The sequence below is a fragment of the Lampris incognitus genome, chromosome 8 (assembly GCF_029633865.1).
Source record: "Lampris incognitus isolate fLamInc1 chromosome 8, fLamInc1.hap2, whole genome shotgun sequence".
NCBI lineage: Eukaryota > Metazoa > Chordata > Actinopteri > Lampriformes > Lampridae > Lampris > Lampris incognitus.
Window position 1 is genome coordinate 44,872,092 of NC_079218.1, and position 25,817 is coordinate 44,897,908.

Genomic DNA, 25,817 nt, shown 5'->3' on the forward strand with positions numbered 1-25,817 from the left:
AGCAGAGTTCTGAATGTACTAGAGTTTGAGTAGGACTTTGGATGACAAGCCATAAAGAATGCTGTTGTAGTCAGTTCCAGGTGTGGTGGAAGGCATGGATCACGGTTTCAGCATCAAAAAAGGAGAGTGACGGGTGGAGACAAGCTATGTTGTTTAGGCGGAAAAAGGCACTTCTGGTGATGTGACTGATGTCCATGGTGATTGCCAGGTGGTCAGAGATATTGAGGTAGAGTTTGGAAAGTTGATGTATTGTGAGACCAGTGGAGCAAACCAAATCCAGGATGTGACTGCAGCTTTAAGTGGGGAAGTTGATGTTGTGTGAAGTTGAAGCATTGTAGCAGTGCCAGGATTTCTATACAGTCAGTGTCATCAATGTGAATATTAATCACCCAGGAGGAGAAGGGAAGGTGAGATGGCACATAGCTGGGTCAGAAAATCAGAGAAATCAAAGAGAAAGGAGGGGTTTGGCTGGGGGGGTAGATAATGGCAGTGGCCAAGGGAGTGGGACCAGAGAGTTTGGAGGCAAGGTGTTCGAAAGAATGAGTGGCAGGAATGGAAATGGTGGATATTTTAATGTCCTTAAAGTCCTTCCTGTAAAGAGTATCAACACCACCTCCTCGCCCCTCAAGACGAGGTTTATCTATGTATTTGAATCCTGTGGGTGTGGTCTGATTTAGTGAGAAATAGCCCAGGGGCTTATGCGGAGTATCAGTGAAGCAGAGGAAATCAAGGTTACTGTCAGTTATCAATTTATTCAGATTGAGGCAACACATGTTCACTCAATAACATTGAGTGAACATGTGTTGAGCAAAACCCGTTTCAGATGATGTTGCTTTATGACAGGTTGTGAGGACTGAGGAGGGGGATGGAGATTGGGGTCATTCACCTGTCGTTTGTTGTGGTTACAGTGAGGGTAATGATGTCTGATGGTAAAACAATCAGGAATGGGGAGCGATAGAACAGTGCGATCATACCACAAGGGGGATCACTGTATTTATTTTCCTGCTCTCTGAGGGGACAGAAAAAAAGGTCATTTTGATTCAGGATAACCCCCCCCCCATTTTTCTCCCCAATTGTTTCCGGCCAATTACCCCACTCTTCCGAGCTGTCCTGGTCGCCGCTCCACCCCCTCTGCCGATCCGAGGAGGGCTGCAGACTGCCACATGTGGAGTTGCCAGCCACTTCTTTTCACCTGACAGTGAGGAATTTCACCAGGGGGACGTAGCGCGTGGGAGGATCACGCTATTCCCCCCAGTTCCGCCCCCCCACCCCACCCCCTGATCAGGCGCCCCAACCGACCAGTGGAGGCGCTAGTGCAGCGACCAGGACACATACCCATATCCGGCTTCCCACCCACAGACACAGCCAATTGTTTTTTTTGGGGGGGGGGGTTCCCCCCCTTTTTCTCCCCAGTTGTACCTGTCCAATTACCCCACTTTTCTGAGCTGCCCCAGTCACTGCTCCACCCGCTGTGCCGATCTGGGCAGGGCCGCAGACTACCACATGCTTCCTCCGATACATGTGGAGTCGCCAGCCGCTTCTTTTTACCTGATAGTGAGGAGTTTCACCAGGGGGAAGTAGCACGTGGGAGGATCACGCTATTCCCCCCAGTCTCCACCCCCCCCCCCGAACAGGAGCCCGACCAACCAGAGGAGGTGCTAGTGCAGCGACCAGAACAGATACCCACATCCGGCTTCCCACCCGCAGACATGGCCAATTGTATCTGTAGCGACGCCCGACCAAGCTGGGGGTAACAGGGGGATTCGAACCGGTCATCCCCATATTGGTAGGCAACAGAATAGACCGCTATGTTACCCAGGTGCCCAATTCTGGATTAATTTTTGAATGACACATTAAAGTGTATGTTGATATTTGTTGTTAAATTAAATAACTAAAGACATATTGGGCCCTATTTTCATGTAGCCGCCCGGCACAAAATGAGGATTTGCCCTGGTAAATTGGTATTTTCATGAGGTGCAATCAGGTTTTGTTTTCACTGCACTTGTTGGTATTTTGGTGATGTGCTGTGCATTGAAGTGGGAGGAGAGGTGGGGTTGGAGGTATGTTACTGTCAGTCCAAATAGACACATGGCCAAAAGTATGTGGACACCCCTTTTAATTAGTGGGTTCTTCTATTTTAGCCACACCCATTACTAACAGGTGCATAAACTCGAGCATACAGCCATGCAATCTCCATAGAGAGACACTGGCAGTAAAATGGGTCGTTATGAAGAGCTCAGTGACTTTCAATGTCTCTGTCATAGGATGCTACCTTTCAAACAAGTCAGTTTGTCAAAATTCTTCCACGCTAGATCTGCCCCGGTCAACTGTAAGTCTGTTACTGTGAAGGGGAAATGTCTCAATGCAACAACAGCTCGGCCGTGAAGTGGTAGGACACACAAGCTCACAGAACGGGACTCCCGAGTTTTGGAGCGTAGTGTGTAAACGTCATCTGTCCTCGGTTGCAACACTCACTACTGAGTTACAAACTACCTCTGGAAGCAATGTCAGCACAACAACTGTTCATCTGGAGCTTCATGAAATGTGGTTTCATGGCTGATCAGCCGCACACAAGCCCAAGGTCACCATGCCCAATACCAAGCGTCAGCTGGAGTGGTGTAAAGCACACCGCCATTGGACTCTGACGAACCTGGGTTGTCGGATGCCAGGAGAACGCTACCTGCCTGAATGCATAGTGCCAGCTGTAACCTTTGGTGGAGGAGGAATAATGGTCTGGGTGGTTTTTCATGGCGAAGGGAAATATAATGCTACAGCATACAATGACATTCTAGAGAACTGTGCTTCCAACTTTGTGGCAACAATTTGGGGAGGGCCCTTCCCTGTTGGTAGGTACTGACCATTGCATACCAGGAACACAAGACCTGCCGTTTTGGAGATGCTCTAACCCAGTTGTCTAGCCATCAAAATTTGGCCCTTGTCAATGTCACTCAGATCCTTACACTTACCCATTTTTTTTACTGCTTCCAACACATCAACTTCAAGAACTGACTGATCATTTGCTGCCTAATGTATCCCACCCCATGACAGGTGCCAGCGTAACAAGATAATCAATGTTATTCACTTGTCAGTGGTTTTAATGTTTTGGCTGATCGGTGTATATGTACCATTTGCTTTTCGCTTTTTCAGGTTTCTGCAAAACAACGGCCTCCAGACAATATCCCGATATGCCTTCAGTGGTCTGTACATGCTCAAGCGGTTGTAAGTACCCCGTTTGTGTTAATAGTGAAGTAGTAGTTGTTTTTGCTCTAAGAGCAACAGACTTTTAAGCATGATGTAAATTTAAGGCTATAATGGGAGCTTCTTGCTCCAACCCTTTTTCAGTTCAATGTAAAAATGCATAGGGGTAAAATAATTGGCTTTAACCTATGTCCAACGCGACTGTTGAGTCCTCACTTTTGGGGATTGCTGTCTTAAGCCTTTCTAGATTAGTTGAAGTGGATTTTGATCTGTTTTAAAGCTGCATTAAGAAATTGCTAGCAATGGTCAGCTTAGCATAAACTGTATTTGCCCCTGATGGCCCATGCGTGAGATTACTAGTGATCCCTCTTGTAGCTGGCTGACACAAAATCCTCACCATGGATGTAAGCAAGATAATCCTTAAAAATTAAATTATATGTTAAAATATGTAATAACCTTATCACATGTCATTCCTGCTTATCTCTACTACTCCTCCACCTCCTCCTCCTCCTCCTATACTACCACTACTACCACTACCATGTTTGGATGCTGCCGTCAGGGGTCGCCACAGCGGATCATCCGTTTCCATCTCTTCCTGTCCTCTGCATCTTCCTCTGTCATGCCAGCCACTTGCATGTCCTCTCTCACCACATCCATAAACCTCCTCTTTGGCCTTGCTCTTTTTCTCTTGCCTGGCAGCTCCATATTCAGTATCATTCTCCCAATATACCCAGCATCTCTCCTCCACACGTGTCCAAACCATCTCAATCTCACCTTGCTTGCTTTGTCTCCAAACCGTCCAACCTAAGCTGTCCCTCTAATATACGCATTCTTAATCCTGTCCTTTGTCACTCCCAACAAAAATCTTAGCATCTTCAACTCTGCCACCTCCAGCTCCGTCTCCTGTCTTTTCATCAGTGCAACTGTCTCCAAACTGTACAACATAAATGGTCTCACAACCATCTTGTAAACCTTCCCTTCATCTCTTGCTGGTACCCTTCTGTCACAAATCACTCCTGACACTCTTCTCCACCCACTCCACCCTGCCTGTACTCCCTTCTTCACCTCTTTTGCACTCCCCGTTACTTTGAACCCTCTCATCCACACATGTGTATTCCGTCTTGCTCCTACTGACTTTCATTCCTTTTCTCTCCAGTCCATACCTCCACCTCTCCAGGCTCTCCTCAACCTGCTCTCTACTCTTGCTACAGATCACAATGTCATCCGTGAGCATCATAGTCCATAGAATCCGTCTGATGTCATCCGTCAGCTTCTCTATCACTGTTGCAAACAAGAAAGGGCTCAGAGCTTATCCTTGATATAATCCCATATCCACCTTGAACCCATCCGTCACTCCTACCACACACCTCACCATTGTCACCATGCCTTCATACATATCCTGCACCACTCTTACATACTTCTCTGCCACTCCCAACTTCCTCATACAATGCCCCACCTCCTCTCTCGGCAGCCTGTCATATGCTTTCTCTAAATACACAAAGACACAATTTAACTCCTGACCTTTTCTACATCAACATTCTCAAAGCAAACATCGCATCTGTAGTGCTCTTTCGTGGCATGAAGACATACTGCTGCTCGCTAATCATCACCTCTCGTCTGAACCTAGCTTTCCACTACTCTTTCCCATATCTTCATGTTGTGGCTGATGAACTTTATGCATCTGTAGTTACTACAGCTCTGCACATCACCATTATTATTGAAAATCGATACCAGTATACTTATTGTTCTGCCCCTGCTAACATGTAGTGTCCAGCCTGCTAGCTCGGCAGGTTCCCACGAGAGACTCAGATTCAGAAGGAGTTCCATTTAAAGTACCTTCCTAGCTGTCTCTCTCACTATTTGTTTGGTGGTTGCCCAGCCATCTGGCATCTCTTCACTACAACTCAGTGCCTGTCTAAACTCTTCCCTGAACTCCATACAACGGTCTTCCTTCTTCTGCTTCCACAATTTGATCCTTGGCTCTGCCTTCACTCTCTTCCTCTTCTTGGTCCCCAAAGTCATCCTGCCGACCACCATCTGATGCTGCCTAGCTAGTATGTTCTCCTGTCACCATCTTGCAGTCTCCAATCCCTTTCACATCGTGCCTCCTGCATAAGATATAGTCCCCCTGTGTGCACTTTTCTCCACTCTTATATGTCACCCTGTGTTCCTCCCTCTTCTTGATATATATGTATTCACCAAAGCCATTTCCATAATTTTCACAAAATACACCACCATCTGTCCTTCCACATTCCTCTCCTTGACACCATACCTACCCATCACCTCCTCATCACCTCTGTCCCCTTCACCAACATGCCCATTGAAGTCTGCTCCAATCACTTCTCTCTCCTCCTTGGGTACACTCTCCACCACTTCATCCAAGTCACTCCAGAATTGTCTTTCTCTTCCATCTCACACCCAACTTGCGGGGCATATGCGCTGATAACATTCATCATCACACCTTCGATTTCCAGATCATACTCACCACTCTGTCCAACACTCTCCTCACCTCCAACACACTCTTGACATACTCTTCCTTCAGAATTACCCCGACTCCATTTCTCCTCCCATCCGCACCATGGTAGAAGAGTTTGAACCCAAATCCAATGCTCCTGCCCTTACTCCCCTTCCACCTGGCCTCTTGCACACAGTGTATCTACTTTCCTTCCGCCATCATATCAGCCAGCTCCAGCAATGTTTTATGTCTGTATCTTAAACAAGTAGGCCATCGTAATAAGAGTAATAGGTTAATTTTAGTACAGGAGAGACTTGGTGTTCTCTTCAATGAAGTAAAAAGGTATATATATCAGTATCACAATCCAATATTGTGCATCCCTGATGTATAAACTTGACTTGCTTCCTGCGGAGCTGGGACAGCCACAATGAACACCATGTGAAAAAAGATTGCCAAATATATTTGTTTTGTTGTTTAACAAGAGAGGGCTAAACTGGTTTATAAAGAATAAAAAACAAGATGTGTTGCTTTTCCAGTTTTTTATCATATTTTTATGAGAAATAATTTGTTTCTTTAGTCATGTCTGTCTGTCTGTCTGTCTGTCTGTCTGTCTGTCTGTCTGTCTGTCTCTCTCTCTCTCTCTTTCTCCCTCTGTCTTCTTTTTGCTGTCAATCTCATTTTCCCAGGTTTCTAAGTGAGAACTTAATAACATCACTTAGTCCTGGTGTGTTCAGAGATCTCCATCAACTACAGTGGTTGTGAGTAGTACATAAGACCACACACACACAAACCTACACAAATACTCTCATACTTTAAGACAGGCTCAGAATGTGTAAATGAGAGTAGCCATGTGTGCAAATCAAAATCATTGTGGTCTCAGTAAATCCAATCTGCTTCCATAATTACACACATGGTTTGCTTAGCAAATCATTCTACTTCCCCCCTGGAGATAATGACATCAAGGCTCACATGTAACATCACAGCCTCTGTCTTAAGTTCCTGTCCTCAAGTGTTTCCCTGCCTCCTTGATTACCTTCACCTGTGTCTAATTACTCACCTGCCCCTAATTTTGTCATTAATCTACCCTGTATATATACCTCCTCACTTTCCTTTTTACTTTGCCAGTTTGTCTTTGTACCTCCATGTCAAAGCATTCCAGCTCTTCACCTCTCGTGTGTTCTTGAGTAATATTTCGACTAGCTTCTGTGTTTTGACTCTGCCTTTGCCTAACGTTTTGGATACCTCTGCCTGTTTACTGGATTGGTTTCGACTAAGCTTCTGTGTTTTGCCTTTGCCTAACATTTTGGATACCTCTGCCTGTTTACTGGACTGGTTTCGACTAAGCTTCTGTGTTTTGGACTCTGTCTTTGCCTAACGTTTATTGGATACCTCTACCTGTCTATTGGACTGATTTACTGTGTACCGAGCCCATCTTCATTAAAAACATTTATTCTACCTGCCTTGTGTGAGTCGTGCATTTGAATCTACTGTGTCGGCACCACCATTACAGTGCGAACTGGCCAGCATGGACTCAACAAACTCCGACTCTGTGCGGGCCGCTCTCCAAGCCCAGGGGAGGAGAATTCTTTGCCAGGATGAGCAGTTCACCTTGCTTCATCAAGAGATGAAGGACTTGACAGAGATATGAAAGTTTCTTGACTTCCTTCGGCAACCAGATCAAGTTTCTTGTTGATCATGTGCAGAAGATGCAAGCTCAGCCTAGTTCTACTGCCTCTCCTCCAGCTCCCCAGCACCCGCTGGTTCTGCTGTGGTTCCTGCTCCCGCGCCTCTGCCAGCTCCTGCTCTGTCTTCACATCTCTCCAGGTCAGAGCAGTTTTCTGGCGATTCCGGTGACTGTCGGGCTTTCCTGGTCCAGTGTGGTCTCCACTTTGAGCTTCAGCTAGCCTCCTACCCAACAGACCAAACTAAGGTGGTGTATGTTTTCTCCCATCTCTGGCAAAGCTGAGGATTGGGCCACGGTAGAATGGGACAGAGTCTCCCACCTGTAACTCACTTGACCTCTTCTCAGGAAGCCTTATAAAGATGTTCCAACATATCACAACCGGATGAGAGGGAGAGCATTAGTGGGCCTGCGTCAGTGTAAGAGAAGGGGTGTCCAATTACGCCATTGAATTCTGCAGCTGACAGTGGCTGGAATCAGTTAGCTTTATTTGATGCTTTTCTCTATGGACTGTCTAACCCATTAAAGGACCAGCTAGCCCACCTTGAACTGCTCGCAGACCTGGATTCCCTCATTTAGTTAACTATTAAAATCGACAAACGTCTTCGAGAGAGAGCCAGACCCAGCATTTCCTCTTCTGTCCAAAGGAGGCAGCCTACTGTCAGTCCGTCCTTTCCCTGGCGTCCTCCCAGTCAACACACCTTTCCTGATCCCTCAGCATCACCCCCACCTGCTATGGAGGAGCCCATGCAGCTAAGAAGAACTAGGTTAACATCCGAGGAACAACAGCATTGCCTGCAACAGGGTCTGTGCATCTACTGTGCTCAGCTAGGCCACCTCATCGCTTCATGTCCATTAAAAGACCAGGCTCATCAGTAAGGAAGAGGGCACTGGTGAGCCGTACTACTCTCTCCGTTTGTCCCTCTCGCCCTTATCCTCTGATATTACTCACCTCTCCTTGTCTGTCCCTTAATCATTCCATTTTGGTGGGTTTGGGTTCTGATGCAAGCCTGATGGATGTTGGGTTAACTTAGAGACTGGGCCTTGACTCTTTTCCCCTGCCCAAGCCCTTGGAGGCAAGTACTTTGGACGGACATCTCCTCTGCAGGATAACCCACCACACTCAGCCAGTACAGTTGACGTTCCCTGACAATCACACTGAGTGTCTTAGTTTCCACCTGTTCCGATCCCCTCAGCATCCACTTATTCTGGGGTACCCCTGGCTAACAACCCTCAGTTTGACTGGGCTTCGGAAATGGTAACAGCTTGGTGGAGGGAGCATTTGAAGACGTTTCCCCATTTAATTCCTCTCGGGCTTCATCACGCAGTTTCCTTGCTGTCCCCAGTAGCCCCCGGGTCTCTTGATTGAGATTTTCCTGACCTCTCCCGAGTTCCTCCGTTACCTCGAGCTCAAGAAGGTTTTTAATAAAGCCAGGGCCACCTCATCGCCTCGTTACAGTGCGTATAACTATGCAATAGACTTGTTACCCGGAGCTTCCCTGCCCAAGGGACGGCTCTACTCGCTGTCAGCTACCAAGATGCAGTCAATGGAGTATGTGGAGTCCTCGTTGGCTGCTGGCATAATTTGTTCGTCGTCTTCCCCTGCCGGTGCGGGTTTCTTGGTGGAGAAGAAAGGCAAGACTCTTCATCCCTGCATTGACTACCGTGGTCTGAATGACATTACCATCAAGAACAGATACCCCCTCCCTCTTATAGCTTCAGCATTTGAACTGTTGCAACATGCTAAGATTTTTACCAAACTCGATTTGAGAAATTTTTACCACTTGGTGAGAATAAGGGAGGGTGTTAGTGGGAGACTGGTTTCAACACTCCTATTGAGCATTACAAATATCTTGCAATGCCCTTCGGACTCACAAATGCCTCAGCTGTTTTCCAGGCACTGGTCAACTATGTCCTCTGAGACATGCTCAGCTTATTCGTGTTTGTCTATTTGGACAATATCATCTTCTCCCCTGAAGAAGAGACCCACATTCACCATGTTCGGTGTGTCCTCCAGCACCTACTCGACCATCAACTCTTCGTCAAAGCTGAAAAGTGAGTTTCACATGTCTACTATATCCTTCCTAGGGTTCATTATTTCCGATGGGGGAATTCAAATGGACCCAGCTAAAGTTAGCGCTGTCTCAAAGTGGTACATTCTGGTCAGCTGCAAGCAAGTGCAACCTCATCTGGGGTTTGCACATTTCTACAGAAGATTCATTAGGAACTTTAGTACTGTGGCTGTCCCATTGCATGCTCTAACCTCTTCCAATGTAAAGTTTCTGTGGAATCCCCAGGCTGACCACGACTTTCGGAGACTAAAGGAAAGTTTTACTACAGCCCCTGTGTTGATCTTTCCCACCCACACTGGCAGCCTGTTGTCAAGGTGATGTTGGAGTAGGAGCAGTGCTCTCCCAATGCTCCAAGATGGACAACAAGCTCCAACCGTGAGCCTTCCTCACCCGGAAACACTCTGCTGCCGAGAGAAATTATGATGTGGGTAACTGGGAACTATTGGCTGTTAAGGTGGCTTTGGAGGAGTGGCATCATTGGCTGGAGGGAGCGGAGCACCCGTTTCAAGTATGGACTGATCACAAGAACCTTGAGTATCTCCAGATGCTGAAGAGGCTCAACTCCCATCAGGCCAGGTGGGCTCTTTTCTTTAACCATTTCAATTTCTCTCTCTCATGATGCCCTGGTTCCAAGAACGTTAAACCTGATGCTCTCTCACGCCTGTTTGACCCTGACTCTGCCCCTAAGTCTCCCTCCTACCTTCTGCCATCCTCATGTGTGGTGGGAGCTGTCACCATGGGCATTGAAGAGACGATTAGACAGGCAGAGGCCATTTGAGTGCCGGATGCTCCGAACTGGTTGTTTGTGCCCTCCTCTCTCTGTTCCCAGGTAGTCCATTGGGTGCACGCCACTCCTCTCTCCTGCCGCCTGGGAGTTAGTGGACTTTGTTTGTGGCTAAGCAGCGTTTCTGGTGGCCCACCATGAAGAAGGAGGTTGGTGAATATGTTGACTGCCTGCCCGGTGTGCGCCCAGAACAAGGTCTTGCGACATCCCCCCCTCTGTTCTCCTACGCCCTGTAGTAGAAAAATACAGAACCACTCATTCCTAGTTAGACATCATGTACTGCTCACATGTTTTGCCTACAAGTGACCCTTCCGCAGATGTCAGCACTTCCTTATCTCTCTGCAGATGGGTTGCAGCTGGCTGAAATCGGTTAGGGCGGCTTAGACAACACATACCCTTGTATGTCTATAAAACCTTTATACTCCTCCTGTTTGAGGCTCCCTCTCTTCTTCCTAACCTGTATGGGGTGAGCCCGTTTGCAAATGCTGAATTAAACTTACTCAGAAAGACAAGACCGCCTCAGGATTTTATTTTATTTTTATTACAAAGTTTGCCACCACAAACTTGGTGTTGTCAGCAGGATCACTCACTTGAGGGGGGGGGGGGGCTTCCGGGACTCAGCGCAGCAGTTAACAGAGTGTACACTCCCTGAAGTCTGGGACTTCAGCCTCAACCTCCCCATCAAAGAGGGTAGAGAAGTATGGGCCTGATGCCTGAGGACGGACTCACTCACTGCTGTGACCCAAAAAAACTAAGGTGGAAACTGTGATCTGTCTTTCTGGTAAGATAATTCTTTTACAGGGAAAAAAGCTGCAAAGGTTTTGGGAACCTAATAAGAGAAAAAAAATATTGTTACATTGTTTTCAACTTTGTATAACTGACAAGCTACTCAGGCAGATAGACGCTGATTAATCGTTCAGTTGACTAGGTCAAAAGAGATGTACTTGGGTACAAATGGTATATTTATGACATACTGTATGAAAGAAAGATTATCAGGGCTGATCATTGCTAGAGAATCTAACAGCACTTAAGAGAGAGGGAGAACAAAGTGAGAATAACAACGAAAAAGCTAAGCAAAGAGACAAAACAGGTAACGGGTTGAAACTAAAATTCTCAATAAAATTCAATTTACCAGTATGGGTTCTAATAACAGTAAATCCAACTTGGATAAAGATAACCCGGCTCAGCCGTCATCTCCAAACATCCAATGTATGGACAAGAAAGTACTAATCAGTTGGCCGTTTGGGTTACGGAATGTGGGTTTCCTAGTACAGGATGCTTCAGTATTAGACAATTGCAGGCATTAAGAGCAAAATTGGAAGAGAAGGAAAAAGCAAGTGAAGGAAGGAAAAAGGGGTTTAAAGCAGACTGGAAAGCATATACATGCTGGTTAGAAGAATCAAACATCAGGGACTGAAAAACTAAGGCAGGGACAGTTCCATCTTCATCTGTGTCTCAGTGTGTCAAAATGCAGGTGGATCCTGATCTGGACTCGACTCCGCCAAGAAGACAACAGCAACAACCGCCACCAAAGCTCCTAGTAAACCAACATCCAGATCTTAGTCATCCGGGTGCAGCCAGCAGTACAGATCACACATCTCCAATACCGTATACGGGAATGGAAAAGGTGTCACCACATCATACCAGGCAAGGAAGCAATATCGTGCTTCAGTAGTACGACAAGACACCACAGGTGATGTTCAAGATGTGCTTAATCTCCCGATAATCGATGTGGCAGACGGACAAGGAGATGGTCAATTGGTACATAGACCATGGACATTTAAAGATATTAAAGAAGTGTCATCTCACCTCCCTGTTGTTACTGACAATGGAGCGAAGTTCATTGCACAACTCCAGATATTCTGCAGAGAATTCAAACCCACAACCACTGAACTCCGACATCTTCTCATGTCACACATGGGAAACCACTGGGCAAGAGTTTCTGCAGGATTTCCAGAAGGGGACATAAGACTCACCAAGCAAGCAGCAAGCAGAAGGATGAAGAAGCTGTCACTGACTATCTTGTCCGCTTGACAGAGGTCAACACTGTCCATTGTGGCATCGAACGACCCGCTACCATAGCGCCAAACGACCCACTCACTGCTTGGGAAACACATCTTCATGACCATTTCATGAATGGTATAAAACCTGAAATTGCTGATATGGTAAAATGCACATGCATCACCTGGGACTCTGGCCGTCTCTCCCTTGTTGAGCAACATGCTTTGCACATTGAAAAACTCCTGAATGATTCAAAGAAGAAGAAACAGGGACAAATGGATAATAAGCTACAAATGGCTCATATTATGCTGTTTGAAAACCAAGCCAGAGGCCATGGGCGTGGAAGAGGGCGCGGCAGGGGCCATGGAGGATGCAGAGGAGACAGAAGATCAGATGCATTTTTTATCTGCGGAAAACATGGACACTGGCCCAAGGACTGTCCCGACAACAAGGATGAAGCTGGGACAGTCCTGCACGCACACTGACTGGCGGTGGAGTTGGGCGAAGACATGGATCCTCCTGGAAGCGACACACGGACCACAGATGACGATGACCAACCTACACATTAGAAGGGTGAAAGTACCATTGCACACACTGATACCCACACTAACACCCATGCTGATATCGACACATGCACACACAAATCAACTGGTTTCACAAGCTGTTAACCACATTGAGGCTAGACAGAAAAATAAGAGGTTGCAAGAGATAGGCACATATGTAAAGTACACCACAGGTGCTTTTATGTGCATGCCTAAACAGACATTAATAGTAAGTGAGAAAAAATCAAATTTTTGGTAGATTCAGGTGCAAGAGTCACATGACACAGAGTTTGATTTGCTTCTGAAAATGAGTGGCAGGTACATGAGGACTGTAGGAGCATCTGGCAATTCAGTTGTTGAACGCTTTACTATACATACCACTGAACAGTCAGGACAAAATTGAGGGGAAAATTTAAGCATTCATTTTTGTTGTCACATCATTGTCCCATCAATTTGATGGGAAGAGACATGATGTGTAAATTGGGACTATTAGTAATCTCTACCCCTGAGGGAATAGTGGTCACAAGGGTACCAGACACACACCAATTTGTGAAATATGGCTCTGAGAGTCTGATGTACGCATATTAGTGGAAGCTGTCAGATGCTGCTCCTGCCTCAGTAAACAAAACTCTAGTTGAGGAAGCTAAGCATCTAACCCCCAGCACAAGCTGAAGTGTGATGCAACCAGAAGATTTACATTGCACATCACATGTATCAGCAAGGCGGTGAGTTTGAGAAGGTTTGGTACAGGAAAGGTCAAGAATCAGAAAGGTTGACATTGAATTGGATGTATTGGAATTGACAGGACTTGTGCCGTCTCGGTTATCTCGTCCAACACGCAGAAAATTTTTCGAAGTACCGTTTACAGATCCACATGTCTCAATGGTAAAACCTAAAAACAAACTGTGGCAATTCTTGGGCACCTGGACAAGAATGTGTAACAATGGTGTTGGCTGGACGTGTAACCCAGGTCAAGATAACCCAGGTTAAAATAACCTACATATAATTACAGTTGAATCATAATAAATAATCATAATTATTCATTTTGCAAATAAATAGTAAACCGTAGATAAGTAATTCATGGTACCAATAAATTTATATTCATATTGTTGATTCAGATTGCTATTTCTTGAACGCAGCGCGTGCAGTGCTGGTTAGCCAATCAGCTGCCTTGCTCGAGAGGGCGTTCTGGACGTCCCAGAACCAGCTAGGTTTCGGAACGCCAGGCAAACGCTTGAGAGAAGCCACTGGAACGAGAGATAGAAGATTCTACTTTGAAATAGCAGTGAGCTACAATTGGTTCTTCCTTTATCCAAATTGAGTATTTTGTTGGTTTGATCATCCTCCGAGCCCTGGGTTTTGTGTTGTGTCCGAGTGTCATCCAGGACTTGGTGCGTCAATTGCTAACTAGCCGAACTTTTCCGTTTTCAATGTCTGTGTGCATAGGCTAGTTAACGCTATAAGTAGCTAAGTTATGTTGTGGATCATAATTTGTGTAAAGATCATTGAGGAGCTACGTTTTTCTTTTGTAAATCGAATTCAGAATGTATTTTTCTCTTGTGCAAACCGAGTTGATGGGCTGGCTACTTCCAGTTGGGCCGCAGCGGCACGGTGTATTGGCACAGAAATTAAACTGCGTCACGTTTTAACGGTTGGTAGATTGACTATGTTAATCGGTACTTCTGTTGTTTTCTTTTGATTATTTTATTGAGGGATATGTAAACTAATGTCTTTGCATGTGTGATGTGCCTGTTATAATGCAGGCCAGGTTTTTTTTCTTGAATTGGGAAGATCGCGCTTGGTGTTTCTTACCCCAAGTTGGAAACAAGATGGCGAGCAACCATGGGTTTCAGTCACGTGGTTTTTGTTGCCGTGACCGCCATCTTGAGGACCGCGGTCCGCTTCCCGCGAATGTACGAATCCTACTATGGCCACGCCAAGACCCGCCCTACTCTGTCTGTGATTGGCTGGGCTGCATGCAACTCAACTGGACGCTTTAGAACTCTACTGTACCCTCGCTGTGAACATTCGAAAGCGTCACAAAAGAGCTTCTACGCTGCTTCAGTGCTGTAATTTAGCAGACGCCTTTTTCCAAAGCGACATACAAAAATACAACAATCTAAATTAACATCAAATTTAATCAAATTGTAATCTAAATTATTATGTGAATTATAAGATAAGAAAAAAGCTCAAAAATCCCAGGGAATAGGAACAGGTGCTAACACTAGTAACCCTCATTGATGTTGCAGGTGTTAAAATCTATTGTGCAACAAACATCACTCATACAAACCAGATCTTTGGTTGGTCCTCTTCATTGCTGTGGCCTGCCATGATCCATCAGCAACAAAACAAACGAAAACCGAACGGAATGATAAGCTACCAACAATACTTATAGATACCAACAATAACAACAAATCTCACCACATATGACCAGGACATTTAACTAGGTAAATATAAGGTGAACAGATGTGTCTTCAATCTCCTATTGAAAGACTCTAAACTATCAAGATTTGGTAACTGCAGCAATATGCTCAGTAAAAGTCAGTCCATCTTCAATAATTACACCCAGATTCCGTGTAGTTTTAGACGAAGTCAGGGAGAGTGAATCAAATTGGACGCTGATCTGCTGGGAAATAGTTGGTTTAAATACAATATGACATAGCCTAGTTTCTCACTCTTAGAAATTCAAAGTAAATGTAATGAGTAATGTTTACCAAAGCGGTGTTTGAGTTATCATGTGTAATAGTGGCACAAAAAGGTGTTAATTTACAAAATACGTAGCCCACTAAGCCTAGTAGCAATACCAAAGGAGTAAGCTACCGAAAAGAAAATGGTTACGCTACATGATAAAACTCTCTCACTGAATCAATAGCCTGCTTTATCAGTGGAAATCGGAAAGACATTTTCCACTTACCATATTGAGCCATACACTTTGGCTATACCTTCTTCAAAAAGAATGGTTGTTTCTCTACAAGTATATCCTTATTGAATAGTACGCCTGATTATTTGTGGAAATTGTATAAGGAATAAATTATTATGGTGCCAAGGAAAAAAAAAATCTGGTGTTGAAAATGGTTGAAAATTATTTCTCTTTGTCTCAAGAAATGAGTCAAGTCGAATTGAGATCTCATGTTTTTAACTCCTTTATTATCACAACATTACGAACTTACATCAGTGTAATTTTTTACAAGTCTCTTGAGAGATGTCCTCTTTCGCGTAGCTCCTCCAAGCGAAGCGATAGTCCATCACGCACATTTCAAAAGCGCGGTAGTCGAATCAAAGATAGGGGTGACGTGTTGTGACGGACCAATCAGAAATAGAGGCGGGCGTGTCTTTTCGGGGTCTTGGCGTGGCCATAGTAGGATTTGTAAATTCGCCCCCGGGAAGTTTGAAAGACTGCCCAGAATCTGGGGGTCCGTTCCCTTTGGGGGAACAGTAGCAGTCAAATTGCACGGTGGGGTCAATTTGGTATATGATATCTGACATGGCACTTGACGTGGTGATGGTTCTACACCTTTTATTAACCCCACATCATGTTTTCCCTGGGCCCTAAGCATGCCGGCACCTGCTGTAATGTAGGGATTTCTATGACATCATTTATGCACTGGTACGTTTCACGGTGTGCATCAAAGAGCTTATCTTCATTTACTGCTACAAAAGTGTGGCTTTTCATGTGGATGTCTGACACTAACTGAACAGTTCTGGCTGTGTTTCCAACAGCAGAAAACCTTTTTTGGTACACTCCCAGATCATTGTGATGCTGAACATGAAGATCTTCAGTGAAGCTGATGAGCACTGTGTTATTGTGTAATTTTTTATGTAGCACTGTAGATGTTGACAGTTGACTAGGACCAGTTCTAGGTTCGTAGGAGCAGTTTATAACTAGCATCCAGACCCATGCTGTGGCATGACCTGAAGAAGGCTGCTCATGCAAGAAATCCCAGAAATATTGATGAACAGAAACAGTTTTGTAAGGAAGGGTGGTCTAAAATTTCTCCTCTCTGTTGTGCAAGTTCTACCAGTTATGTACAAGGATTCATATATTTTTCAAGCCTGGACTGTGAATGCTTAAACAATGTGTTCAATAAAGATATGAAAAGTAAAATTGTTTGTGTGCTTTTAGTTTATGCAGAATGTGTTTGTCTATTATTCTGACTTGGGTGAAGACCAGACCACATTTTCTGAGTAATTGATGCAGAAATCCAGGTAAATCTAGAGGGTTCACAAACTTTTTTTTTGCAGCTGCATGTATCATATAGCTCGTGGTCTTTTCATTACATTACTTCTGCTGCAGCACATGCATGCAACGATTAAGTTGAAAAAAACTCAACATTACCCTGCTGAATAAAGTAGACCTGTCAATTTGTCCTGCTATTTCACTTCATAAACCATTCAGTATTTGGATAGTTTACTCAGCTCTAAACTTCATATCCAAAAAAACTGGTGTGTTGCTGGAAGGGGTCCAGCAAGTTTTCATATCAATTAATCACATTCATGACACAGAATTTGTACCAGCCTAATCTTCAACAAGGTTTCACAAAATTGCAAATTAGTTTTGAATGCGGGAATTATGAAAATAAGTTTTTTTTTCCATGTTGATATAGTATGGATCACTAATATATGTGAAATTGTTAAACCCTCTGGGAGGGAGCGTTGTCCAAGGCAGCCAAACTGTCAAAAGATTCATGAAGCTATTAAAATAGTGTTATATGAGACAGAAATGCAAGAGACTTTATCTTTTGGATAAATTTAGATTATGTCCGACCCAAGGCCTACTAAAAGATTGATGACTTGAGAAACCTCTCCTGTTCCTAAAGAATGTCTTGAATTTCAGGGTGTTGGATCATAACCCACTGAGGAGCCTGTCTCAGGACACCTTTGTTGGGCTCCAGTCCCTCAAGTACCTGTGAGTATCATCACCCTCCTTCCTCTCTGCTATGCATCATGTTGAATCTGTCACTTTGCTCTGTCCTCATGAGAGATATGTTCCCTGACCATCAATTATTTGAGTCAAGTTAAAAGGTCTCAACAGTGCACCATTGTTGTTACTTTTACATGGAACATGTTTTGGTTAAAAAGTATGACCTCTAGTTACATTTTCTATGGGGAAAAAAATTGAGCAGAAAGAGGGGGGGGGAAACGCTTTTGAAAATGAAAATCAGTTGAGTTCTGTGATTCGGCAACTACAATGTATTCACGGTACTTCACGGTGAAGTCTTGATATATTGTTCTGTAAATGAAAAATCAATCTTTCATAGAATTCAAAAACAAAGGCCCGAATTGGCACATTTCATCTGTCATCCTTCTGTCTACATCTATCCATCTGTCATACTTCTGTCTGCATCAAAGTCTCCCAGAAGAAGACTTTGACGCAGAACTTAAAGTGTCTTCATAATCAAAATTCCTCCTTTCTTCAAGCAGCAGTATTTCTCTGTGATTTTTGTTTTCTGCAGCATAATAGATCTTTGACTCCATTTTCTCTTTTGCATCTTCCTCTAAACGCGCCATTTAGGAGATTGGGAGCTTTTATGCCCATGAAATGTTTGTTCGCGATTTGTTGGAGTTGCGCAAGTGGCTGGTGAACAACTGGAAACGTGTTTATCTCCACCAGGCAGAAACCCGGAGGGGATTATGCATTTGGCCACATGTGTTTGTCTTTCCGTAGCAAATCTTGAAAACTACTGGACCTTACAGCCTACTTGGTGTGTGTGTGTGTGTGTGTGTGTGTGTGTGTGTGTGTGTGTGTGTGTGTGTGTGTGTGTGTGTGTGTGCGTGCGTGCGTGCGTGCGTGCGTGCGTGCGTGCGCGCGCGCGCACACAGTTATGACTATGATCAAGAACCTCTCGTGGCTGCGCTGATGACAAACCTTTGGAAAACGTTTGTTCTCACTTCCGCTCTCCAGTCACTCTAGCTCGCTCGACCAACGCTGCGCGCTGTCGCTACACGCATGCGCACTGTTGATTTAGATCAGGCGATTTAGATTTGGCGCAGCGACCGGAACGGCTCGGGAGGGTGGGATAATTGGCCGGATACAATTGGGGAGAACAAGGGAGGAAATTAAAGAAAGAAAGAAAAGAACGTCATACTCAACATAAACCATTAAAAAAAAGTAAATGTGAAAGCGTTAATGATTTGCATAGCTAATTAAGAACCAGTCATTGACTTAAGTGCACCAAAGATAGAAAGTACCCCCCCCCAAAAAAAACAAAAAAAACAACAACCTTTGTTTATATGTAAACCTGCAGCCCTGGATTGTAATTTTAAATGTCTATTTTTGTCATTGATTTTCCTGCTATATGTCATATATATTTCCCTGTCCCTTATCTCTCCTTTAAAGTTGTTGTCATGGACAACCTTCAAATATACTCCAAGATTTTATTCTTCCCTTCCCTTGGCTTGGTCTTCCTTTTATCTCTGTGTGTCTGTCTGCCCTTCACATCTGCCGGCCCTCCGTCTGTTCCTATCATTCTGTCCTTTCTCTGCCTGAGTGTCTGTAACCTTTTTCCTGCAATTTATTTGAGATAGTCAGTCTCTCTCTCTCTCTCTCTCTCTCTCTCTCTCTCTCTCTCTCTCTCTCTCTCTCTCTCTCTCTCTCTCTCTCTCTCTCTCTCTCTCTCTTTTGTTGTCCATTTCATATTATTCTCCCTCATTTTAGCTCTTAGAAAATAGAAAGCATTGGTGTATGAATGCACCCTCATTGGGTCTGCCTTCTCAGAGTGTGTTCCACCTTCCTAGGCCTCATTTCCAAATAATGTCCATGTGCTGCTCTGTCTTCTTCCTCCAAACGTGTCAGCCCATTCATCAGGGGTGTGAGGAGAGAATGCTGTTTTTTGGTGGATCCTTCTTTCCTGAAATTTCACCTAATTCTGTCATTATTTAAAATGTGGTGATGGTGAAAATCGCTAAATGCTAGATTCTCAGGATAATTTCTTGTCGCTGACAAAGGTGGGAACCAGATGTGCAGAACATGCTTTGCTTTTCTGTTTGAAACGACATCTTTGGATCTGGTTATACAAAGTCACACACGGCTACCCTCAGAAGTGGGATTCATCTGCACCATCATAAGATTGAAAAAGTTATTCAAGTTTGTACCCTTTAATTTATGTATTATAGGTTCTGTCTTTCTTTGTAAAATTGGTTAATTGAGCTATACCATTGTACATAACTGACATTTCTCTTGTGAGTGCCTTTGGTGTGACAGCATAGCTGACATGGCCTCGCTGATATTGGAGCTATTTTTTCTTCTTAAACCTTAATCATTGTTCTAGCCATAAACAAGTGTCGGCTCCTTTGTGTCCAGATAAGCACCGCTCAGTGGCTAAGTGCAGTTTTATCTTTATGCAGTCCCCACAATGAAATTACACAGCTACATGCTTGTGTGGAAACTGTCCTGATATAGACTGCCGAATCCTAATCTCTGATGAAGGCCCACGCATTTTCTCCCGTTTGCCACCTGTCTCTATAGCTCTGGGCTCTTGTTCTGTGTGTGTGTGTGTGTGTGTGTGTGTGTGTGTGTGTGTGTGTGTGTGTGTGTCTCGTAATCAGTATCTCGCCTCTCTCCTCAGATCCATGGTGGACATCTCTCTGCAGTGGCTTTCTCATACCAGCTTCTGTCAGCACATGCCTGCCTTGGACTGGCTGTGAGTCTACTTTGTGTGTGTGCATGCGTGTGTGTGTGTGCCAGAGGAAATTCTGCCAGAATCCTAGAGTGGTTTTCGTCCCAACAGAGGCACCATGGACATGATTTTTACTGCTCGCCAACTCCAAGAAAAAAGCCCAGGGACAGAATCAACCATTGTACATGGCCTTCAGAGACTTAACCAAAGTGTTTGATGCCATAAACCGCCAGGCCCTCTGGCTAGTTCTATCGAAAATAGGCTCCCCTGAGAAATATATCAGAGTACTATGACTACTATATGATAATATGTCAGCAAGCGTACTCGGAAGTTATGGAGACAAGACAGAATCCTTCAAGATTCACAGAGGAGTTAAACAAGGCTGTCATTGCCCCAAATCTATTCTCTGTCTTCTTTGCCACCATTCTCCATTTCACGGGTCCCAATCCGCCTTAGGTAGTCAAAATCATGTACAGGACTGATGGGAATCTTCTGAATATTAACAGATTCAGGACTAAAGGTAAAACCACCACCACATCCATCATAGAGCTGCAGTACGCCGATGACAATGCCTTAGTGTCCCTCATAGAAGAGGAACTACAGAACATACTGGACTTCTTTGCAAAGGCATACAAGCAGTTTGGCCTTGCCATTGAAATAAAAAACACCCATATCCTCTACCAACCCCCACCCAATAGAAATATGCCTGCTCTGCCCCCATCCATTTCTGTAGACAACTCCAGACTCGAAAATGTGGAACAGTTCCCATATCTTGCAGCCTTCTCTCCTCCAAAGCCAACACTGACATTGAAAAACACCATCATCTTAGTTGTGCCAGCGGAGTCTTCTCAAGATTGAGTAAAAGGGTTTTTGAAAACTGCAACCTTCAGGCCAGAACAAAAATTCTGGTGTACAAAGTGGTAGTGCTGCCCACCCTATTGTATGGGTCGAGGCATACCAACAGCAATGCCCCAGGAAGATCCTTAAGAACAGCTGGGAGGGTAAGTGCACCAACTTCAGCATCTTCAATGAGGCCAGCATGCCTACTATAACTGCCACCATCGCACAACATCAGCTGAGATGGACTGGCCATGTCCTCCTCATGTCTAACTCTTAACTCCCGAAACAAGTCCTTTATTCTCAGCTTGTGACAGGACGCCGTGCCCCCGGAGGACAAAAGAAGTGATATAAAGATAACATCAAGGCCCACGTTAAAAGGTTTGGCACTGACCTTAAGACCGGGGAACAAGCAGCAAAAAGCAGGGAGGCCTGGGGACTGGCTGGGCGCTACAACCATGACCTCCACTGTGCTGCTGAAAACAAGCACGGACTCAGAAAGGAGCGAGTTAACAGAAAGGCCCAAACCACATCCTCAACCACATCTTCACACCCTTGGATAACCATGACCTGGATAAATGAGAACATTCACAGACATGTTGCCCCAAAACACGTGGCTCCAGGATCGGCCTCTACACCCACCTGAAGACCCACAAGGACCTAGAAGGAGGACAGTCATACTCGACCCCGAGTGACCGCCGATGATGATGGTATGTGTGTGTGTGTGTGTGTGTGTGTGTGTGTGTGTGTGTGTGTGTGTGTGTGTGTGCGGTTTTGGAAGTGCACATGAGAGAAAGTAAGAGTGAGATTGAAGTATGGACGGTGGTAGCGGACTACTTGGCAGGCTGTGCAGGGATCAGATGAGACGTCCTCCTGGGCAGATGTGAAGAAGAGGGATGTCCTCAGCCTGTGTCAGGTTGATCGGTCATCCTGACCAGATGTTTTTGTTGTTGTTTTTGGGGGGGGTTCCCCCCCATTGAGTCCTTAATCAACTACCACTACATACAAGGCTGTTACTGATAGAAACCTCAAAGCCATCAGTCGCTTTTATATGGTTGGGCTTCATGGTCATTTGTGTCCACCTAGTTCAAATTTCCACCCTCCCTTAGTCCAACACCAAAGTAGTCAGTCTGTCATTTTGTTTTTCTGTTTTTTTCTCTGTTATATTTCTCTCTTATCTCGCTCTCTGTTTTAACAAACTTCACTTAAAATTCGCTGAAACACACGCATAGAAAATGGAAAATTGTCATGTTAAGACAAAGCCAAACTCATACACATATTTATTTGGCTTTTTACAATGTGTACTTCTTATTACTTTTTTACTTTTCCCTCATTAGTTACTACCTTTTATATAATTTTTATCTTTAAATAATTTTTCAGTGTTTTTATACATTCTGAGTGCTCTCCCTCCCTCCCTCCCTTGCTTCTTTGTCAGAGACCTTGTGGGGAACCAGATTAAAACGCTCAACCATTCCATCTTGAAGACCTGCAGCAAGCTTGAAGTTCTGTGAGTACGGTACTTTCACTTTTCGTGAAAACAACAGCAATCCAAGCTGTACATTAGAGGCCAGAAATTGCCAGCCCCCACTGGTTTCTCACAGCCACATTCCCACAGCTCAACCAACCTACATAAGCAACAATCTCAGGTTTACATTTCTAGTTCTTGTAAATGATGGGACGATGTGCTAAGTAAAGTCATTTTGTTGAAAAACCCACTGCAAGTATATCAATTTCAACAAGCTGTGATTCTGGTTTTTGCTCTTCAACTCTGGTTTTCCCTAAAACAAGTCTCAAACTATGCCACTTGTTGCACATGTACGTGTCGAGGATTCTCTCGCACCAAATGACAGAATATCTGAATCGCTCTGAATTGTTCTACATTATTTTATGTTTCATCCATACGCCTGGGAGATGTGCATGAGTTACATGCACACACAAGCGCGCACACACACACACACACACACACACACACATATATGTGTGTGTGTGTGTGTGTGTGTGTGTGTATTAAGATAGATGTAGGAAAAAAAACTTAAATGCATTTCAGTACAAGGTTGTTTCGTGCATCATGTACTCATCAGCTGCCAATGGGATGAAACAACAAATAATATACAGTTAATAGAAATACTACGTTGCCCCGCGTCACACCCCTAATTTCAGTGGACAGCAACCAATGACAGGATAGAAAACATTTGAAACATTACAACCAATGGAGTTGGGGTTGGGGCTTGTTTTGAATTTAAGGTTTATAGGGATTATATTTTTTGAACTTATAGTACCTGATCCCCTGGATTCTGATTCTCTGCCTAATCCCTGCTGGTTCATCATCATCATCAGGTCGACTATCCTCGGATGTCTCTGACCTTCTCACGCCACCCTTCTCTATCCTACATAGCAGCTGGAAGATCCTCAGATGGACATCCTGTGATGACAACAAGTTGATTGATGTAATTACTTGCAGGCTTTCCCACACGTGTCTTTCCACGTTTGGGTGACCAAAGCAGAGTGTCGCTTGCAAGTTCTTCCTTGCTCCTCCAGCAATTACCAGCAAATCAAAGGCACGAACTGAGGAAGCCTCTTGGATGAGAGGCGAAACGTCTTCACGGATATATACCAAGTCCAGTTGCACTTGATTCAGCTCCTTTGGATAACCATGACCTGGATGAATGAGAACATTCACAGACATGCAGCAAATCAAATTCTTCGTTCTCGGACAGTGTTTGAGATGGCGGGTATTTTTTATCCAGGATATATTGAGTGCAGCACACAGCATTCTGGTGAAAGCCCCATCAAGTTTGGATTCAAGCCGTTTAGTGAGGCTCCAAGAAGATGATCCATAAGTGACAACGGACTCAAAAAAATTCCCACTTCAGTTTGTCTGGTAACATGGACTTCCAGATGATGTTAAGTCCCTCAGTGGCACCCCAAGCCTTTCCAATTTGAAGCTGCACATCTCTTTCGGTGGATTCGATGTTGCTCCCCACATAAATGAATTCCAGGACAGAGTTAATGTTATGACCATCTAATGAGGAGATGATTCCTTCTTGGTTGTAGCTGATGAATTCGGTTTTCCTAGTGTTGATGTGGAGGCCTACTTGTTTCGCTGCATTTTCAAGACTGTGCAACAGTGAGGTAGCATGCTCAGTGTGGTCAGCAAGAAGGGCAAGCTCATCTGCGTAGTCAACATCAGTTAAGGTTTGAGCAGGATGCCGACTGCTTCTCCTGGGCTTCAGTGTAAGGCCAAGCTCCTTGATTGTGTCGATGGAGGTTCTTAGTACATAATCGAGACACAGAATAAAAAGAGATGGTGCTAGCCGTATCACCTTGTAACATGCCAGCAGCAATACAAAAATAACTGTCTCCATCCGCAGAGTGTACTTTGAGTGCGTGTCTTTGTATAACATCGCACTCAAAAGTTTGCTCTACGGATGGAGAGACAAGAGTTAAGTTTGCTGGTTAAGTTTGCCTTGTCTGATTGATATCCTGGTTTTGACCCTTGCCTGTGTACTGGAATAAATCCGTTGAACTTTGATTCCTTGCCTGATCGTTTCTGTGTTGTGCTTGTGGGTTCTCTGTTCTTAGTCGGTGAGCATTACACATACACATATGTTGTAACCTGTTCCTCTCCAAGGAACAGTAGTTATAGCGATAACATTATATTTTTAGATATGCTTCATTTACTTACTCCAACCCTACCATTGACAACTAAATGGGTCCTTCCCTTACCCAGATCCAGGTCTCTATCCTGCCCCAATGCTGGCCATCAGCGCACTGAAAAACACCCAACACATACGCACTTGAACCATAGTCAGCCTTCACACAAACACACACACTGCCTTATCCTGCATATGGGTTGTTACTTGTCTTTATTCACTTCACTTGTAAGATGCATTGCATTTTTTACATATGTCATGCTTTGTAAATGAAGTTTCATTAATTGACAGACAGATAGACATGGAGGTAATGGAGGAGATAGGAGGTAGAAAATGTGAGATGGGGCAGGGGGTGATAAATGGCTAGGCTGAGTGTTTTATGTGCGTAGCCTGTCATCAGCAATCAAGTTTTATGATAACCTCGTCATTCTGGTGTCATAACCCATCTGTGTAAACTGAGTGCTGTCAGCTGCATTTATAGAAATTGCTGCCATGTAAGTCTCTTATTTCAAAACGCTGTCAGCCGGTAGATGCTGCTGAACAGATACTCTCTGAGTCAGCAGGAACAGACGGGACAGGCAGAGGCCAGATCTGTGTAATAAGGCACTGCAAGCAATGAATGATGAGGTAAATCCCAAAGATGAAGAACAACACACCGTTGTGTGTGCGTATGTGTGGTGTGTGCATGTTAGGTGTATGATGAGGCTCAACCCCAGGGCAGCAGAGATAAAGCTGTGTCTAGACATACTGTAGGAGTCTGAGCCATTAATATGAACTAGTGTGACTCATCTGTGGCACTGATTCTGTCCCGTCTAGTTTGCTGATGGACAACAAGATCAGAACTGTCCCTGAAAACACCTTTCAGTCTCTCTGGAAACTTGCTGAGCTGTGAGTACCCACCCACTTGTTCTGTTGTTCGCCCACCACCGCCACCCCCAACCCCCTTATTCTACAGAATAAACTTAACCTAAAAAGGTA

General features: G+C 44.5%; 1 protein-coding gene across 1 annotated transcript in view; it reads left to right on the forward strand.

Moving 5' to 3' along the window:
• Positions 1-25,817, forward strand: part of rxfp2a (relaxin family peptide receptor 2a) — a gene marked incomplete at its 5' end in the record, with an annotated part of 85,116 nt that overhangs the window by 15,965 nt on the left and 43,334 nt on the right. The window contains 6 exons of the mRNA XM_056284325.1: positions 3,148-3,219; positions 6,340-6,411; positions 17,568-17,639; positions 20,299-20,373; positions 22,622-22,693; positions 25,656-25,727. Of these exons, the coding sequence (XP_056140300.1) occupies positions 3,148-3,219; positions 6,340-6,411; positions 17,568-17,639; positions 20,299-20,373; positions 22,622-22,693; positions 25,656-25,727 (435 nt within the window). The remainder of the gene's footprint in view (positions 1-3,147; positions 3,220-6,339; positions 6,412-17,567; positions 17,640-20,298; positions 20,374-22,621; positions 22,694-25,655; positions 25,728-25,817) is intronic.